At 40.9% G+C, this 14,739-nt stretch overlaps 1 protein-coding gene across 1 annotated transcript; it reads left to right on the top strand.

The window, feature by feature from the left end:
* The first annotated feature begins 425 nt into the window (after window positions 1-425).
* LOC144030252 (UPF0524 protein C3orf70 homolog B-like) lies at window positions 426-12,960 on the top strand. Its single transcript, XM_077536389.1, has 2 exons — window positions 426-1,244; window positions 12,281-12,960. Exons 1-2 carry the CDS (start codon window positions 1,061-1,063, stop codon window positions 12,880-12,882), a joined length of 786 nt encoding a protein of 261 aa, XP_077392515.1. The 5' UTR covers window positions 426-1,060; the 3' UTR covers window positions 12,883-12,960.
* The last annotated feature ends 1,779 nt before the right edge of the window (window positions 12,961-14,739 follow it).

The raw sequence follows: 14,739 nt of genomic DNA, 5'->3' as shown, positions 1-14,739 counted from the left end.
GGTAACAACCAATCACAGCTCAGCTTCAGAAAACGGGTGAGCTGCGATTGGTCGTTGCCTGAGTGAACTGTGATATCTTCGGTTGAGAGCAAGTGGCAAAATGGCGGTCCCCTCAGATGAATAAAAACTGCTGGATTTTGCTGTTTAACTCATATTCAGCAAATGTAATATTAATCAGAATGTCAGATGTAGATTACTGAGTTCACATATTATTGTCAAGAAATGTTTTAAATTGACTTCCGCTATACCACTTCAACCACTATCAGCCGTGCTGCTATGCTGAATTGGGGGAGAGAGGGAAAAAAACAACAACTCTGCCTCTTCTGAAAATAGTAACATCAAGGCCAAGGGGAATACAAGTCTGATGTTTGTGCTGACTCGGCTGGACAGGAACTCCCTTTGTATATAAATAATGAGCGTGATTGCAATCCCACCCCCACCTTGGAGGAGCAGATGTGGGTGCTGCCACCGAGCGGCCACAGCCTCCACAACCGGAACCACATCATCTTCATACATTTCATATTCCACGCTTAAAAACGCGACTATTCAGTCTTCTTCAACGAGTGTGTTCGTTGTGTAAGCTCCTGAACGCGTAGGAGGGCGCCATTCTCCTCTCTTGGTGTTTTTTTTTTTTTTTTTTTCACGAGTGGGCAGCTGGCTTCGTGTTTTCCGACTCCTCCCGCCGTGTGATGAAGTTGAGATGGTGAGTGAGTGAGGAGCTCACAGTACGCAAGCACAAACACAGTGGAGCCTCCCGACGGCTGGATGCCACGATGGGGAGAGCTGAGGAACGCCACCGTGGGAGCAGTTGAGGAGAACAACCCTCGCACTTTTTGACGGAACATGTCGCCCGCTGCTTTTTAAGTGAAGACGTTCGGAATTCCTGCCAAGCGACTCGCCGTCGGAGCCTTCCTTCCCCGGGCAGGCAAACCTACGTGGACCTCGCCCGCCCGCCGCGGTGCTCGGTCGCGGTCATGTTGTAGTTCTCCCCTAAAAACAGTGTTGCGTTTTTGATATTTTGTGTTTGGGAGGCGGTGGGTGAAGTTCGGGCGATGCTGTCATGGCCGCCTCCGGTGCTCCAAAGTGTCCGAAGAGTGAGAAGTTGGACGAGGCGCAAGCTTTGGCCAAAAGCTGCGCGGGGAGACCAGACTTCTTGCCGTGTGACGGACTCTCCATCTGCGCCACGCACAGCCACGGAAAGTGCTTCAAACTGCACTGGTGCTGCCATCTGGGATGGTGCCACTGTGAGTTGCTTACGGCTTCGTTTTTTTTTTGTCTTTTGTGGAAGGATGGCAACCATTGCCAACCATTTGATGCTGCCTGGTAGCCATTAATGTAACTATGTGAGTACAAGTCGGGGTCTTGACAAGAGTTTAATTTGATATCAAATCAAAATTTCCCTTTGAAATCAACAGAAACGTCATTAATCTGTTCCAGCTCCTCCAAAAAACACCAGGAAAATTGTTGGAACGTTTTGAAAAGTAAGAAAAATAGCACTACAAGTATTGTGATTTATAAAAACATAATCACATCAATATGAAGATTGTAAAGAACGAAACAATTTTTGTATCATGATTTCAGGCTGTAATTAAATGGGCCTCCTTCTGGTGGCTGTGCCCTTGCCACCAGGAAGTAATATCATTTTTTAAAACCATATGATTATTATTACTACCAGTAGTCAAGGAGGCCATAACCTAATTGGAACCAATATTCATTTTCAGTAAAAGGGAAGATATTGGTGTCAAAATTATTATTATTAATAATAATAGTAATAATAAGAATCCAACTCCTAACTTGTCTTTTTGCATACATTGAATAACATTTCAGATTTGCAAACTGTTGAATTTTATTATTATTTAGACCAGGGGTGGCCAAGTTCGGTCCTCGAGAGCCCCTATCTAGCCTGTTTTCCATGTTTCTCTCCACTAACACACCTGATTCATGATCAAGATCGTTATCAGGCTATTGCAAAGCTTGCTGATTAGCTGATCATTAGATTCAGCAGTGCTGAAGGAGGGAGACATGGAAAACAGGCTGGATTGGGGCTCTCGAGGACTGAACTTGGCCACCCCTGATTTAGACAATAGACATCTTTGTTTTAAAATACTAATAAAACGTTCATTGAGATCACCGCATGTCATCCGGATGCCTTAAAAGATAAATGACAATTTAAAGAAGTTTACAGTTCCCTAAATTTTCTGAATAACTGAAATCTCTCAACTTTTACTTTCTTTTTTTTATTTTCACAGATGCACAGATTTCTCAGGGTCAGCAGAATATCTGAAAGTTTACATAGTTATTTGAAGTGAACACAGTTTTAAATTGATCTCTTATCTGCCATCAGATTTCTACCAAAGGCCAATACTCTTTAAAATGCCAATTGTCCGTGCTGATAATCAGCCCGGCCGCTAATCCATCCATCCCTCGTGTAATACAAACAATAATACATTTAGATTTGATCGTCATGACTAAACTGTAGTAATATTGCTCGTTTTTTCACAGAGGGTAAAGAATATGTCTATTGGTATTGTTAAATTGTCTGTCTATGTGTGATGTTTTTTTGTTTTGTTTTGTTTTTTAGCCTGTCTGTGGTGTTCTGTGATGTATGTTAGCATTAAGTGAGAGGATTTTTGTAAGGCTAAGCTATGTGGTTTGGTTAAATACAAAATATGTCATTTGTTTTTGTTTTACCAGTCTTACAGTAAAATCTCAGCTGGGAGTGGCAAACACCTTGACTTTACCTCTTTAAAATAATAATAATAATAACTGGCCGAACTGCTGCTCATTGCGAAGTTTTCTGCCACTATTGTTGCGCAAAGGCCATCTTGTATCACAAAAACACTCATCGAGATGAGGTACCAATGTGTGAAGTGACGTGGTTGGTAACTAGTAACAAAAATGATGACGCAACTAGAACGCTTGTTTTTAGATGACCATTACTATTCCGCAGAGAACCCTTAAATTTCACCACGCAAGTTCCACAAAACAACCAGGTTACACTTCTCAAAGGAAACTGAGCTGACCTATAAAATCTGATTAATATTTCAATGGTAAGGCTGCACAGTGCTCAAGTGAGTAGCACGCCTGCCTCACAGTTGAGAGCTTCTACATCCAAATATGGAGGTTCCACCCACAATCAATTATTATACAAATACCTCTCTCTACTGTATGCCAGAATCATCAGATATGTCGTGATTGCAGTGGGAAGATGGAAACCTCTGACAATCGTGTGGCTTTTTACAACAATAATAATTCTGTTTCATGTCATACTGCCAGGGAAGCTATTCACATAACTAATGTATGGATGTATTACTGTGGCAGAAAAATGTGTCAGTGAAATCATGGTTGATAGCAAAATGATTCATTTACAACTACAAATGATGAGTTGTAGATTAGTAGATTACCACAATGTGCTGCCTACTTTCACTTAATAGGTCTGAAAATATTATTGTGGACAAAGAATGTATTTGTTCCTCCATATACGCCAGCGACTTATAGTGACAGGCAGTATGATGAAACAAATAATAATAATAATAATAATATGAACCCCGATAACTCATGTCTGAGATTATTGACAAAGACAAACAGGACATTTTTTTTGCTGAGGTTTCATGACAATATGCGCTTGAGAAAATGGGTGAATGTCTTTTTGTTTTTACATGCATATTCTCATCATTATTGCAACCAGCAGTAGTGACAAACTGGAGCAGTTAGCGCCTGGGGAATTAGGTGCCTTGCTCAAGGGAACCTCAATCATGGAGCCCAGTCGGATGCAAAAAAAAAACAAGGATGCACAAGACTGGATATAAACAATGTCTTGTTTTAGTTATTATAGCCCTCTCAGGTCTCTCAATAAGATAAGCAAAATATTGGGAACGTCAGTATGATTAAGGACAGACTATAATAAACACTGTACATGATTAAATTACGGGAACCCAAATAGAAAATGAACGTATTGTTGAATGAATGCCACGCTTGACAGAGTTAGAAATCACAATCGCACACATGGAATTTTTGAACTTGATTTCCATAATAGAATCTCTTTGAATATAGTAATGCAATAATTATTTTAATGTGTATTGTGTATATATGTGCAGAAGTGGAAAGATGCCCCCGCTTGCCCCATTTCAGTATGAATCTCATTCCATAGTATTAATCCCCTTGAACCGATTGGCGCTTGTGATGTCACGTGTATAGTTGCAGTCGTTTTCATTACAGCAAAAATGTACACGGTGAATCCAATAACGACTTTGAAATGAAATGACCAAGCCTGGGCTTGATTTATTTTACAAAGACAAGCTCACACATTTGGCACCAGACAAAATGGTGGGAGGCGAGTAGTAGCTGTAATTACAACAACACTTAGCGAAGAATGTAAACAGCTAAACAGACTCTCGGATGAATTTACACAACTGTTCTGCCCAAGCAATTTCTCATGTAGTCATAATTGCAGTAGATACTTGTATGAAAAACACATGTAGGACATAAATATAAAACAATCAAATGTGGCAAGTAAGTATGATAATAACTGAGCTTTGTAATCTTAAAATGTCATGTTGGGGAGTCATAAACTGAGGTCGTCCCATATATTAAATTAGTACTCCAGTGTTAATGTTTTGTTTATTGTAAACCTCTTAGATATTATAAAGCAACTTTCTAGTTATCCACACCCTGCCAAATACTTTGTGTACAGCACCAGTTTTATTTAGAACACGTTCGCATTTTGAGTAGCAGTGCTTGCATTTATTTTTATATTTTTTGACGGATTGAGGACATTTTTTTTGTCGAAACGTTGATGGTTTCAAAACAACCTTTACGCTAGATGTGTGTTTAAACACATGAGAGAATCCATAAACCAAATGATGCATTGTGTCTGTTTTTAAACCAACAAGGACGATCCCCGCTCTCCTCAGGACTGACTGGTTTCTATGTCATGCGCTCTGCTTATGAATAACTAATACTGTAAAAGTATGTCAAACACAACTGCACCATTGGAGAAAAAAATACTTTTGAAATTGTTGTGACTGCAAGCCTCCCAGTCATAAGTCATCATTCTCTCGTTTTGCTGCAGTTTGAGTCAATCCCACCTACACCATCGAGCCCCTGCGGACACGAGACAGAGACTGAATAACGTTAGCAAAACGTGTATCATTACGCGACCCAAAGTAGTCCTTGACAAGGGCGGCGAGTTCCTCTGTTTGAGTAGAGTTTATACGAGCTATTTTAGGCTTTGCGGCGTTCTTCAACTCCATTTGACTTGTTTTGAAAGTGCGTGGCATGAATGAGTCTCACAGTATGCGCACACACCAGATTGCACTTGAATAGAAATGCTCTCATTTTGTTTACATTGTGGCTGGGGGGTGTTTTTTTTTTTTTTTTTTTTGGAACTCAACTTCAAAGAGTGCCAGGCCATTCCATCACCTTTACCCTCAGCCTCTTTAGTGTTTGTGGTTATTACCGTGTTGGAATACTGCCCTGCGGCCCAGTTTCCCGATTCATGCTCCACTTCAGTATGTCACCGGCATTCATGGTGCTCTCAATGAACTTGTTTGAACTCCTCACCTGGTTGCCGCCACACATGCTCGACATCATCTGAACCAAATAAGTTTATCTTGGTCTCATCAGACCGCAGGACATCATTCCAGTACAATTCTATCTACTTGTCTTCAGAAAAGTGTTTGCGGGCTTTCTGCTTTCTGTTTACTTGGCGCTGTGGTGAATGGCGGCCAATACAGGCATGAACAGACTTTGAAACGGTTGTTTTGAAGAAATCTAACATTAGAAGTTCAAACCTCCAGACACCTGTAAGATGCTTCTTTTCCGACAAGCCAGCGGGGTCACGCGATATCTTTTATTGACAGGGTGCAGCGTTCCGTTTTAAAGGTCAGCGTTTTTCTCCGGCTCATATAGAAATGTCAGGGGTATTTTCACTCCCCTCATTCCTCAGACTCTTTTCCCCACTCCGGGCCTGACACGTTGACACGGCCGCACCAATCACCGCGGTTGAGCGTCAACCTGACAGGTTGTCCTTCTCCTCGGGCGCGCCGCCGCTACTGCTTTATCCCGTCTCCGGCTGCTCCGGAAATCCACAGATCAGCGTGGAGCACAATCACTATCCACTCGGCAGCCGCTAGTCAGGGCTTAAAGTGCATGTGCACAATGTAATCTTTGGGATTGCGAGGTTGAGGATGTGCCTGCCTTGTGATTTGAAATCATCTGATCAGGGCAGAAGATTTACAAATCCTTTTCCTGTGTTTATCGCGGGCCGCGCCCGTAATGAATTATTTCCCTGCAAGTCTGTGCACGGTCCCGTTTTTTTGTTTTTGTTTTTTTTGGTAAACATTGCCTTGCTCCTCCATTTCGTTTGAAAATATTTATCGGTTGCTAACATGGTGCTGCCCTATAACCGCAAAATGCCTTGTTACAATGAATGTTGGCTCATTTTTGTCTGAAGTCAAAAGAACAACCCATAACATAATGTACCTAATGGATTTCCGTCTCTCAGCACAATCGTGCACTAGAGTCGGACTAAACCAGCTTATACGATTGTATCAGGCAGAACCAGGACACCCGGGGAGAAAAGTAGATCTGCTGCATACAATGCCTTCCCTCAGACGTGTAATAATAGAGTGGAAAAGAGAGAAGCGCGACATCTTCTCTGTGTTTTCCTGCATGGACGTGAAAATCACTGCATAAAAAAAAGGTCATCTTATGTACAGTAATAGGATTGACTTAACTCACCACTTTATCAAACACTAAATATTAAAATTGTCATGCATTTGCGAGCATATGTTCTTCGTAAACTTGCCCAGCAAGAATTTTTTTTATTGTTCGGCGAAGACACTTTTCATGTAAACAGCAGGGGATTGTGTCTGCTGCTTTTCCGATTTGCGCACAGCTGTCGCCTTGCTGTAGCATTACGCCCGGAAAATGAGGGAAGAGTCAAATCGGACGGAGGCGAACGTGAGCGTTCAGCAGCTGCTGACAACATCAGTCCGAGCCTCTCATTAGTCATAATTAGCTGTGCTTAGTGTCCCCGCCAATATGTCATGTCTGATGAGAGATGTCGCTCGCAGCTACCAATAAAACCAACGGATGTGAAATACTTTTTTTTTCCTCCTCCTGCTAACTGATTACAATCACCAGGCAAGGTAATTACTCATTAAGCCGAAAATCAAAGTCCTAATGAGTAACAGTCTTCTCAGTAAGCTCCTTCATCTCCAATTTTCGTACTTTTGTCAAACTGAGGAGATAATTTGAAATGCCCAGATGTGCCCTTGATTAGCATGAACTTGTGTCAATGCATCATTAACCGACTTGATGCTTGAACTGCCTGTAAGTAAGAAGCATTTTGATTCAGCTTTATCCAACTCACAATGTCAGCAGCTTCCAACTAGAATTGATTATTTTTTTTTTACATTTAATATAAAAAGTAAAGCACTGGGATTACTTAAATATCAATTCCCTGTCACCAGAAATTATTTTTTGGTTAAGAAATTTAGGAGCTTATTCCATTCTAACCTGCTAACTGATATAATTTATGCCAACATTTAGTGGCGAAATGGTGTGGTGAATCGAGACAGGCCTCCCTGCTTGAACATGGCTGAAATTAATGTTAAATGAATACATTAAATATTATTAGCCTAATTTAGGGTGAGCAGATTACTCAGGACAGTCTTGCTTTTGAGCCTCGTGTCCCGAATCCTGGCGTATTTCACCCAACTGGTTTGTCCAACTTTTACACAGATCCTGTCCCAGCGTCTCAGTTTTAGTCCAGTCAGCAAGCCAATTGTATTATGTGCATGTCAGTCACACAGTTGTCATAGCGATTCATACCATGAACTAATTTAAAAGGAAATTAACTGTTGAATCGCTAGCAGGCGTGTAACTTGAACTACTTCCTGCTTCAATGTCTAAGAATTATGTGAAATGTAGTCCTACTAGCCTAATACTGCCATCGCCAGTTAGACCCAGCACAAGCTGAACTTTTCTGGCAGCATATTTCCAATCACGAGGTAAACGGCACAGTAATTTTCTAATAGCTGCCAGGACCGAGCAAAAATGGTTGCATAATGGTGAGTGCATTGATTTATTTCAAGCTGTTGAACTGTAAACCAAGATAGTATTTAGCATTTGCTAAAGTATTAACACAACAAGATTGACTAGCGATTAATTTTGCTGTACATTTTTCCTGGTGACAATTTATTGTGTAATTGATTATCAGAAACTGTCGTGTCCGAGTTTTTTATTTTGAAAATCTGGTCACCTGAGTCTGTTTTAATTAGATGGAAGTTGTAAATTCTCTTATTATTTACAGTACATAATTATGACTTAGCATTAGCGTGTTAGCCTAGGTTATGTAAAATTTCGGGTTGGTTTCCAATGTTGTTGATTCCCTGTACTTGTATTTAAAGGACATTTTTGGCAGTAAATGGATGTACTTGTTCTAAACATGGCATTATAAAACATGTTATTTGAGACATACTATTACACAAAGAAGACGGAATGTTGAATTATGTAAAAACAAAAAAACAGGGCTTTTCGCAGACACACAGCGCTACTGTGTGATGTCTGTAGTTGTGGTGCGTTACCCCACATGCCGTAGTTGTGAATAAATCCAAAGGGAGGCTTATTGGATTGATCTTTGCAGATTCACCACTTTGCTGCAGCCACTATAAAAAGATCAATAGTACAGTCAGACTCAGACTAAAGTTTTGCTGTGTATTTCCCAGAAATGCTATGAAAATATCTGTTATTGCCTTACATTGAAAGTGCATGGTACATTCCCATAATGTGGCGCTTGTTTTAGCCATTAGAGCGCCTCAAAGTCTTACTTAATTTATCATAGTGGTCCAGACGCTGGAACAAAGCAAAGCTACAACTCGTATTATTGCTGTAAATCCTGCCTATGCTTTTCCTGCTATTTCAAGTCAAAGATTTGTCAGTGTCAACACCCAAGCAAACCAGACAAAGACCCTTTGTTGTTCTCGTTCAGAGTAGGAGGGGTGACGTCTTGCCAGCCATTATGAGCAGAAGGGACAATTCTGACAAGCCATGCGCGTGTTGTGTCGACATGGAGTCATGAGACAGGAAACGCGTCGTTTCACGTGACGCTGGCTCAGACCTTCCCCCCTTTCCTGAAATCTGAACCCCCTGTCTTCAGATTTGTAATATCTCCAACAGAATGAGCGGAGGCAAGCGCTTCACTGTTAAATATGGCGTCGTCCGGTTCAATATTTGTTTCTTCTCACGGACGCTTTGTCTGGTTTGCTAAAGACTTACTTTCGACTTCAAAGCAAGCCAAGATTGAAACGACAATCTGAGATCAACACATTTTCCGTCCGGCTGCATTCTTTTAAGGGCGAGCACAAACATGGGCGGCTCGACGCTGAAGGAGATGAAAGTGTGCTCCTGAGTTATTCGCAGAAGAGTTTCTCCATTAGATTCTCTGCCAGCGCTCTGGGAGCTGACAAAGAATGTAATATAGATGGAGAAAGCTCATTCTTCAACCCTCAGGATGGGCTGCTTTCTTCTGCCTTTTTGACCATGGGAAAATTGATTTCAATTATTTCTTTATATGGGGAGGGGGTGTATTAGGATCCTAAAAAAACAATAGCAATTGGAAAAATAAAGAAAATAACTCGTGTAAAACAAATTTTTGTTCAATTAAAAAAATGGAATAATCGTTAAAATAACTGATTCTAAACATATCCAATAATAAATTCCCATCCCGTACGTCTCACCTGTAAATGTTGAAAATACGAATGAATCCTAGGCGCCTCATCAATATCGCAATTATCTTGTGTCTCTTTGTTGTCGTATCTTTGTTTTTGCTTTCCTCCCCACTGACAAGGTTCATTACCTCGGGAACAAGTCACCTCCTCGGCTTTTATGCATCCTGCATCGTGATTAGATTTTTTGTAATGAGGGAGCTGTAATCTCCCATTTTCAACGGCCCTCATTTACATCTCCTACATCCCCCATAATGCCTTTCATCAATGTGATTGTGCTGCTGTTCAAGCGCTGGCATTTAAAAATGTGATGAAAGGCTCTTGAGCCGGGCAATAAGGGCCGCGACCTTCGTTGTATGGTTAATGTGGACGAGTGTCTGTGCAAAACACACAGAAGGTGTTGAAGAGTGTACGCTGCACTCTCACACATTTTGTGATGTCCTTTGTTGTCTTTGACGCGCACGATAGCGAGCTGCGGTTTTCAACGCTTTGGGGCAGAGTGCCTCATTAAAATGAGGACCTATGGATTTCATATTAGGCTACCTGGAGTGTGATGTGACAAGGGAAACTGCCGTCTGTTTTGATTCAGTCCCGCCCGCGTGCATGTCGTGTTCGTACCAAAAATACTCAAGCTAAACCATGCATGTGTGCTTCATTGGCGATCCGTAATAGTAAGCTATTAAGCGGCACGTGCCCGACCTCTTCAAAATCAAATCATTGAAAATATTTCCGTCAGTGTCCTCTAAAATACAATACCGCAGTTCTACTGATTTGGTCTTAAATTCCTGTATATTTTGTCCTGTTTTCCTCGCGGGGAGCGGGGTGAAATGGGGGAAAACGCCCTTTTCCTTCCTGTCACCAACATCCAGCATGAAACACTAATGCCACATAGTGGCAGAGAATTACCACAACACAAATCTATGACTCAATATTTCAATTTCCTTTTAACCGTAACTGTTGTCTGTAACTTACAAAATGACTGTCTCAATGAACTAAAAAAAAAAAAAGTTTGTATTTGGTAACCATATTTATCCACTTTTGTCAATTAACAAGACTATGAAAAAAATATATTACATTGTACATTTACAATATATAAAACGTGTGATTACTTTAAAATTAATTGTGCGTTAACTATGGAAATCATACGCTTAAAAATTGTAATTGATTGACAGGCCTAATATGCAGTACGATGTGGGCATTAAATTAGTTGCATTAAAAACTGCATTAAAAAGCTGTCAATTAGATTTGATGATACCTGCAGAAACAAACAAACCTACCTCCATGCACTAGTAAAGAAGAAACCTCATCTTAACAAAGAAAATAAAAACACATTTGAAATCTTCCAAACATGTATGAGAAAGGGATTATGGCTCACTGAAAACAAGGTTGAGCTTTTTGGCCCTAAAGAAATTTCAAAACATCAAGTTTGGCGCAAGCAGGGGCGTGTAGACCTTTTATATCCGCCGTACATGAAGCGTGAGAGGAAGCGAAGTCGGAGCTTGTCAGCTCGCGTAGTTTGGTCCTCTCCTGGGAGCCACTTAAACAAAATGTCTGCGCTCTCCCGGTTGCTCTTCCATACGTCCATTCATTCTCTATACGCTTTGGATCCATTGAGACACACAATCACAACTCGGGGCAATTTGAAAAGTCTTCAATGGAGCGAACATCGTGCGGATGTACAGTTCATCCAGGAGTCATAACGTTAGGACTGCTTGCACAATATAATGAGATCCAGTACAAGAGCTGGAGCAAGAATTTGGGCATGACACCAAAAGCACTGTCAGAGAAGTAGTTTGGTCTGGATTAGTTGCAGTCCTGTTGATCTTCATTTTGTGAATATATTTTTTTTACAGTACAGTACATCCTTTTTAATTTTAACTTATATTATTAATTATGAAATTAGTGTATCAGTGACTAAAAGATGCAGAGATTTCTATTAGTTTTAACATTTTTCTCACTTTTATGTTAAGAGTATAAAAACTTAGAAATATTTTTTTGTACATTTAGAATATAAAATTGCGATTAATCTTGAGTTAACTATTTTAGTCATGCGATTAATTCTGATTAAAAGTTTTGATCGCCTGACACCAATAGTGAATAATAGGTGCAACTCTAGTCTCATGAACTTTAACGTGCATGTCAAGATATATATAGTTTTTTTTTTTATGTAGTACACACGACACCAGTGTTCACCAATTACAGTCCTCAAGGTCCCGTGTCTTTCTGATTTTTAGATGTTTCCTCCCACTAGCACACCTGATTTATACAATCAGCTCATCAGCATGCCTGATAACGATCCTGATCTTTAGTGTCAGGTGTGTTGGTAGGCGGAAACATCTAAAACCTGCAGTACTCCGGACCTCGCACCCTGCACTACACTTTAAATAGGCCGACTGACTAATTACAAATTTGGAACTCAAGGCGGAGTTTTTGAGACCACTTGTTTTTGGGTTATTGCAGTTATGCGATAATAAAAGTGTGACATCGTTGTCATTGTATTGTTACGAGTTATGATCGCTAATGAAAGTCTTGCTTGTCCTCCCATGCAGGCAAATACGTGTACCAACCCATGACCAACGTGTGCCAGCTGCCCAGCACAGCGGTGCCCTCCGCCGCCGCCGCCGAGTACAGCAGCTCCATGGACCTGTCCGTCTCCCTGGCCGAGCGTTTCCTCAAGCTGGCGCCCTGCTTCCGCTCGCCGCCTCACCTGGAATCCCCCAAGTACTGCGTCATCGCCGACCTCTTCGTGGACGACTACGTGGTGAAGCGCATCAACGGCAAGATGTGCTACGTGCAGCGGCCCCTGCCGCCCGCGCTGCCCGAACCGCCGCCTCAGCCCCCCGCTAGCCCCGCCCCTCCACCGCAACCCACCGTCAAGGCCCACAAAAAACAGGCCCCGCCCTCGGACAAAGTCAAGGGTCCCAAAATGGACCAGTGCTCGTCCCCGTCCAGCTCCGAGGACTCCGGCATCAACGCGCTGGGCCTGCACTGTTTGGAATCGTGCGAGGACGAGAGCGAGCGGGAGGACGACGAGCTGAGCACGGACGGGAACTCCAGTCCCGGGAGCCTGTGGGATCAGGACGACGGCTCCCTCCTCTCGCCCTCCAAGTCCACCATCGAGATTATCGAAAAGATCGAAACGACGGTCTGACTTTGTCGTGGCGACAACGGCGCCGGAGGATTGACCTTGGATGATGAGCCTGGACCATCAAACCCTCTCGTGGGGGGCGGGGGGGGGGGGGCTTCGTCCTGTTTGTTTTCCTCTCCACACGCTCGATTCCTACAGAAGCGTAGAGCTGCCAATGTGGAGTAAACATTTTTGGCTGTCGAGTATGTTCGAACATGCTTGCAAATATGTTCAAACGTACTCGCAAATATGTTCGAATGTACTTGTAGGCTACATGCTATAAAGTTAGCATACCTTCCCATAATGCCACGGGGAATTATTTGCACATGTGCGAGTGAAAACAAAACCCCATTTTTTTAGGCAGATACGGCAGACATAATAAATTGTAAAAGTTAAGCATGAACACTGTTTTTTGTGTATTTAATTTTCTCATGAATTGGTAATGTGGCCCAAAAAATGGGGTTGTGTTTTCACTTGTGCATGCACAAATAATACCCCGTGGCATTATGGGAAGGGATGCTAACTTTGTAGCATGTAGCCTACATGTACGTTCAAACATATTTGCGAGTATGTTTGAGCGAGTATGTTCAAACATATTTGCGAGTATGTTCGAACATACTCGGCAGCCAAAAATGTTTACTCCACATTGGCAGCTCTACGCTTCCGTACGGATTCACATTGCCCGCATGGAGTGAATTCCCACCACTTTGGAACCGACACCATACAAATATGAAGCACAAGAGTGTCAAGCACACGCACGGTGCACCGAAATGCACGTGATGGAAAACGGGAAGGACAAAATTACGAGAGCGTGTTCGAGCCACACTGAAAAGAGAAAACAATGAGGTTCATGTTCCATCACAAATTTAAACAATATAAAATCATTCGGTATTAGTTAAAAAAAAAAAGAAAAAAAAAGAAAAACAAGATGAGATTTGAGTGTGCGTAGTTGTTTCTCAGGGACACTCGCAAACGTTTACACAATCACAAAGTGTTCCGTTGAGCTTCCTCAACAATCGTAATGCAGGTACACTTTTATGCTCTTATTGACTTTCACAATAACGTCATTTTAGTTCAGCAGAAGATCAAGGGGGGGAAAAAGAATTGTACTCTTATTACAACTTTTTTCTTTGTTATTTTAAATGAGGTTTTTTTTTGTTTTTGTTTTTTTTGCAACTTTCTAACCTTTTTATTGTAAAAAGAATCAGATTTCAATTGTAAAATTCAGACTATATCCTATATCCTAAGGTTACCTTTGTTTTTTTATGTTTTTGTTTTTTTTTGTCCTATTTTTATTCTAACATTACCACTTCATTCTCACAAGACTGTGACCTTTTTCTCTTATATTTATCCTACAAACTAAAGCTTTTATTAACATCTATTACAGTATAAGTAAAGTTACTTGTAATTTTTTTCTTTAAAAAGGTACAAATCACTTTAATAAGAACTAATAGTATAACATTGATCTGTGCAAAATAATGATTTTACTTTTTTCGCAGGTGATTCTTGTACAAGTTCAACTTTATTCTCAAAGCGAAACCTTTTCAAGTTACTTTTTCCAAATGGCGACTTTTTCTCACAAAATGTTTCATATTACATTTTTGTGAACATTTTCAGTGTAATTGTTTTCTTTCACAAGTATGATTTTAGTCACGTATTTCATATAGAACTGAGAAACACTAACCTTTCTTATGACATAAATTTTAACGAAAGACATTTGTGCGCAAAAAAAATTGTAATATTACAGCATTTATCTCAGGCAATATTCTGATTTCATTTGCATAAAGTTATTACTTTTTCTGTACAATTGTTTCCTTGTATGACTATTCACATTTAACTAAAACTTTTTCCCTTGTAACACGGAATTTCTGTAGTTACTTT

Source organism: Festucalex cinctus, chromosome 11 (genome assembly GCF_051991245.1).
Source record: "Festucalex cinctus isolate MCC-2025b chromosome 11, RoL_Fcin_1.0, whole genome shotgun sequence".
Lineage (NCBI taxonomy): Eukaryota > Metazoa > Chordata > Actinopteri > Syngnathiformes > Syngnathidae > Festucalex > Festucalex cinctus.
Note: the sequence above shows the minus strand (reverse complement) of the source record. Positions and strands in the feature narration are given on the sequence as shown.